Source organism: Oryzias melastigma, linkage group LG16 (genome assembly GCF_002922805.2).
Source record: "Oryzias melastigma strain HK-1 linkage group LG16, ASM292280v2, whole genome shotgun sequence".
Taxonomy (NCBI): Eukaryota; Metazoa; Chordata; class Actinopteri; order Beloniformes; family Adrianichthyidae; genus Oryzias; species Oryzias melastigma.
Window position 1 is genome coordinate 29,001,079 of NC_050527.1, and position 5,495 is coordinate 29,006,573.

A 5,495-nucleotide genomic window follows, 5' to 3' on the forward strand; every position below is an offset into this window, starting at 1 on the left:
AACGCATCAATATTAGTTTATTAATCTAGCCTCACAAGGACCACAGGAGAGGGAATATTCTCTGATTACTAGCTACCCTGGCAGAACGTCTGTCCAAAGATGGACAGGCGTTCCCCACAGATATTAGGAAACAGGGATGATGGACAAGTGGATGGCTAGATAAATGATTCGCTTTTAATCGTCTCGTATGATGAGAGGTGGAGCTTCCTGACAGAACAAAGAAGGAGTGTAGCCATTGACCAAGCAGGCTTCAGTCTATAAAGTGAAGATCAAAAATGTAGAGGGACCCAGCACAAAAAGGCCGGAACCAGAACCAGAACCAACCACCAACACCTCAAGCTCAGATCTGTGTGACCTGTGGTTTTTGGCCAGTTCCCAGGGAACTCCTCCTCCACAGGGTGCTGGGGTACAGTGACCACCCCCTCCTCATGCACTGTGCAGCTCCATTTAGCAGACACGTTGCTTAGTTTTATTGAGAACACTCCGACCCTGACATGATTGCTGCAGAGAAGAGAGGGTTTCAGGTTTGACTTCATTTGTCTTCATTTCGCTTTGTCTGTTTTTCTGAATCTACAGCAAACGACGCTGTAACCTCCGGGAAGGATTTCACTGTGGTGTTCCCGGAGAACATCGCAGACTATCATCCCACTTCTCCTGAGAACTGTGTCTGGGTCATCGCCTTGTTTAATGACACGACAGTGACCGCTGACTCTCAGCAGGAGACATTACAAGCTGGAGAAACAAAAACCTTTTACATCAACCTGGAGCTCAAAAAGCTAAAAATCCAAAGCAACAGCAGCAATCCATCGTTCCTGGTCTCCAACAAAACCGCTAAAGTTACCAGCAACAAAGACATCGTCATTCAGGCTGTAAGCAACAAGAACAAAAGCATACAGACGGCCGTCATCATCCCGACCCACCAACTAGGAACCCAATATTTCATCCCACCAGTGCCCAAAATCCAAGGAGCCACAATCAGTGACAACATCACGAGCATCAATGAGAGAGGCCCATTCCAACTGATTATCGTTAACACTGACCAGGACAACACTGTGACTGTTGGGGGTCCGGTTGGAACCAGACAGGTGTCTCTTAAGAAGAACCAGGTGGCTCAAACTTGGGTTCTGCAAAACGAGTCTCTGCAGGAAGTCACGGCTGAGAAACCAGTGGCGGTCCTCTTCAGTCACCCGTGTGCCTTCCACCAAAACTGCATCTGTCGGCTTCTTTATGCTCTGCTGCCACCAGCCACAAGCGAGATGAAGAAGTTCCTCATTCCTCCGCTGTTCAACGACTGGGCCCAGACTTCTGTGCTTCTGTCAGAGACGGGATCCAGCAGGGAGGAACCCTTCAGCACAAACAAAGCTTTCATAGACACATCAGGTAGCGCCATCCTGTACCGCCCAGGTTTGCTGCTCCCTCTGGTCTCAGAGAACAACCTCGGCAGCTGTTTCGTGGTCAGAAGAATCGAAGACACAAACTATGTGGTTATCGTGGTTCGTAAAAATGAGACAGCAGGTGTTCAGATCGAAGCTAAGGCTCTGAATAGAGACATCCAACAGTGGCAGGAGCTGGGCGGGACAGACTATGTCTCCACAAACGTCAGCCTGACCGCAGACCAAAAGATCCTCTGGCACAACTCTTCCAAAATGGCCGTCTACTTTGTAGAAAGAAAGGATGATGTTTTGTTTGGGAACCCAGCGCCTGCCCTCAGTGCAACCCCAGGTAAGGACCGTCTCCAGACCACGAAAACAGCAGATTCTTCTGTTCGATCTTCTGTAGAACCACCAGCACAAACAGAAGCAGCACTCTTCAACAATTCACTCACTGAACAAAGTTCACCAGGAACACAGAACGTTTACATCATAGAGATCTTTCACTGAGGCAAGCTGCAAACAGCATCGCCTCGTCCTCACAGCCACAGTTTCAGGACAACACAAACAATCTGAACACAATCAGTCAGGATATTAAAACATGCTTCAGTCATGATGTTGCTTTATAAGTTCAAGTCAATAAAAAACAGGAAGGAAGAATGAGAATATAATAATCAGGAAGAATCCTAAAGAAAGAATCAGGATAGAAGAATCAGGAAGAAACAGGAAGGAAAAATCTAGAAATATAAGGATAGAAGAATCAGGAAGGAATAATCGGGAAAGAAGAATCAGAAAGAATCGGGATATAAAAATCAGGAAGAAACAATCAGAAAGAGAATCAGGATAGAAGAATCAGGAAGGGAAAATCTGGAAATATAAGAATAGAATAATCAGGAAGAATAAGAATAGAATAATCAGGAAGAATAAGGAAGGAACAACCAGGACAGAAGAATCAGAAAGAATCAAGATAGATGAACCAGGAAGAACCAGGATGGAAGAATCAAAAAGGAAGAATCAGGAAGAAAAAAGCAGGAACAATCAGGAAGGAAGAGTCAAGAAGAATCTGGATTCAAGAATGAGGAAGGAAAGACCAGGAAGCATACAACCCGTTAGTTTGAAGATGCATTTCTAGTGAGCGTTGCCATGGTGAACCTTTAAGCCCTGACTTGCACTACAGGGTTGCAGCCTGAACATCCGATGACCTGAAAGTGTTCCTGAAGGTGTTCTCCTCTCTCCCAGATTTCAGAGGCTGTGTCGTGGCTCCAGAAGTCCTGAACATTTCCACTGATGAAGTCAGCTGGCAGGAGTCCGTCGCCTCGTGCCAAAGCCACGAGCAGAAGCTGGCCACTCTTTCTAGTGAGGCCTTCCGGAGACACATCTGCAGCAAACTTCCCCAGAAAAGCAGCGTGAAGGAAGCTTGGATCGGCATGCGCCGCAGCTCCCTAACCGGCGAGTGGTACTGGCTGGGCTCCTCGGACTTGGTCAATGAGACGCACTGGGACAAGGGGTCTCCGGGCACGGTGGACGACGGGCAGTGCGTCTTGATGAGCCTGAAAAGCTCCGAGGACTTTGTCTGGCAGGACAAGGACTGCTGCAAGGCTGCCAACGCCCTCTGCTACAGAGAGCCGGTTCTGATGCCGTTAGTTGTGAGTTAGAACCGCTCAGGGTCTGGACCTCCAACCTGCTGAGTCATTGTGTTTGGTTTGGGATCGACAGGATCTGCTTTATCTGTAAGCTGAATGAATCCCTCGTACTTATTGTTCTTTTCCTCCGTCATAACCTCGGCTGGGACACAGTCGGAGAGGAGGTTCTGTAGGAAGTTCTGCTTCTCTGTAAAAATAAAGTTCTGCTGCTTCTGATGTTTGGGTGGTTTTTCTGAAGCTGTGAGTCCAGAAACCCGACAGATCAGATTCATGTTGGTTCACTTTCAGACTAAACACATCATGAGCTTTTCATTCAAACATTCATCAAAGTTCTGATCTGGTCGTCAGGGCCGGCCTGGGGCGGACGTCTGGGGCGCCATCTGCTGGAGGAGGAGCCAAATCACAATGATTACATTAAACACATTTATTTTTTCCTTTCTGGTAAACAGTTTGATGCAACACTCATTTAATGTAAAAAAAGGTAATTTAAAAACGTAAATAAAATAACTCAAAAGTTTGATGTAATCAATAAGTGCGGTACAGCCCCCCCCCCTTCCGGCTTTCTAAGATGGGTCGGGGGCAGCAGCACGCGGTGTTTGATTTACTGTAACTCTAGCAGCTCATTCAGAACTCTGCTGACAGCGTCTGGACCAGAACCAGGAGAACGGACCGCATCCTTCCTGTCCTCACGTCTCATCCTGGACACTGGTGAGATACAGAACTGGTTTAAAGACCATCTCATGGAGGAGGAGCCAAAGAGCCCGGCAGGTCTGGAGCAGAACTTCAGGTCAGAACCAGACAGAAGAACCTTCCTGAAGAGTCCGGAAGTTCTTCAGCGACCAGACTGAAATGTGGGTTTAAAACCCTTCCACTCTCTTTGGGGTCCAGATGACTCCGCCCACATATTGATGTGATTCCTTCCATGACAAATGAGGACAAAGATGGACAGGATTTTATGTCTGTCATGGACATTAGTGAAACTCAAATATCAATGATAAAAAAAAGTTCAGTGCACTGTCTGGTGGGTCCAGATGACCCCACTTTAATGTAAACAAGCCAAGGAGAGCAGAAGATTACAAACGCTGACCTGTTTCTTTACAACTCTTTTATTTGTTTCTTTCCATGTTTGTTTGTTTTTCGTTCAAAGGTTCTGGTTGAATGTGTTTATTCAAACTGGATCTTCTTGGTTCTGGATCCGGTCTGGACGTTCACCGGGTCCAGCAGCAGAGTCTCTGCAGAGCTCCCCCAGGCATCATCCACAACCCCATCAGCACCAGCAGGAGCAGCTTGGCCCCCAGGTCCACCGATAGGAGGAGCAGGATGTGAGGCGGAGCTCCGCCCACAGACAGCGGCGGCTGGGGGGGCAGCACAAACAGGGTGGCCTGCTCTTTGCCCAGCGGGTTGGAGGCGCTGCAGACGTACTGCTGACCCGGCTCCACGTCTCTCAGCTCGCTGACGGAGCGGTACCGAGCCGGGGCGCCCTGCCCCATCGGAGACGCCTCCAGCTGGTTATCCGGGCCAAACCACTGCACGTCCGGTAGGGGGGAGCCCTGGACGTGACACAGAGCGGTGTACCCCAGCAGCTCGCTGCCCTCCACCAACAGAGCCAGGATCCTGGGGGGGGCTGAGGAGACGGGAGTGAGAACCTCAGAAATGGAAGCTGGAGGTTAAAGCATCGCTCTACCTTCCACTCTCAGCCTGGTCCCCATCTTGTCCTCAAAGCTGATGTGCTCCCGTCCCAGGACCTCCACTCGGCAGTAGTAGCGCCCGTTGTCCTGCAGGGTGGCGCTGTTGATGCGCAGCGACAAGTCGTGCTCCCGCGGGTTACCCTCTAGGCGGTATCGCTGGTCCTGGTCGAGATCCGGCTCGCAGGACGGGTCGGCGGGCCGGCTGGTGCAGCGGTAGATGACCACGGCGCTCTGGCCGTGGCCTCGGCGCCACAGCACCTGCAGCGAGGAATGCTGGGAGTGCTGGGGGTGGTTGAAGGTGCAGGGCAGCACCACCGGGTAGCCGTCGATGCCCCGAACCTCTGACTGCACCGACATGGACCAGCCGTCGTCCTCGCTGCTGAGAGCTGCAACAGAACACTGACGGGATGACGCAGAGATCAGGGGAGGAGCCTCTCTGCACCTCCTGACCCCGTGACCCCTACCCTGAAGGAGTCGCTTCTGCACCTCCTGACCCCATGACCCCTACCCTGAAGGAGTCACTTCTGTACCTCCTGACCCCGTGACCCCTACCCTGAAGGAGTCACTTCTGTACCTCCTGACCCCGTGACCCCTACCCTGAAGGAGTCACTTCTGCCTCCACAGCTGCTCTTCTATCAGGAGATCCAGAAATGTCTGCATCACCAGTAAGCCTGAAGAATGGAGACGCTGAAATGATCCTCTGGATCTTTGAGGAACAGCTGAACGTCTGTCGTCTTTCTACCCACCCCAGAAGAAAGTCGGATCTCCTCTGACCCATAACCCCCCCCCCCCAA

At 50.5% G+C, this 5,495-nt stretch overlaps 2 protein-coding genes across 2 annotated transcripts in view; one reads left to right on the top strand and one right to left on the bottom strand.

Annotated features, from left to right (window-relative positions):
• The window catches only part of LOC112136606, a 4,515-nt gene extending 1,302 nt beyond the window's left edge, over positions 1-3,213 (top strand). The window contains exons 2-3 of the mRNA XM_024258421.2: positions 577-1,722; positions 2,610-3,213. Coding sequence (XP_024114189.1) covers positions 577-1,722; positions 2,610-3,025 — 1,562 coding nt within the window. The 3' untranslated portion in view covers positions 3,026-3,213. The remainder of the gene's footprint in view (positions 1-576; positions 1,723-2,609) is intronic.
• Positions 3,214-4,028: 815 nt separating this feature from the next.
• The window catches only part of si:dkey-11p23.7 (V-set and Ig domain-containing protein), an 8,991-nt gene continuing 7,524 nt past the window's right edge, over positions 4,029-5,495 (bottom strand). The window contains exons 2-3 of the mRNA XM_036215923.1: positions 4,698-5,205; positions 4,029-4,637 (exon numbers count right to left, since the gene is read on the bottom strand). Coding sequence (XP_036071816.1) covers positions 4,222-4,637; positions 4,698-5,205 — 924 coding nt within the window. The 3' untranslated portion in view covers positions 4,029-4,221. The remainder of the gene's footprint in view (positions 4,638-4,697; positions 5,206-5,495) is intronic.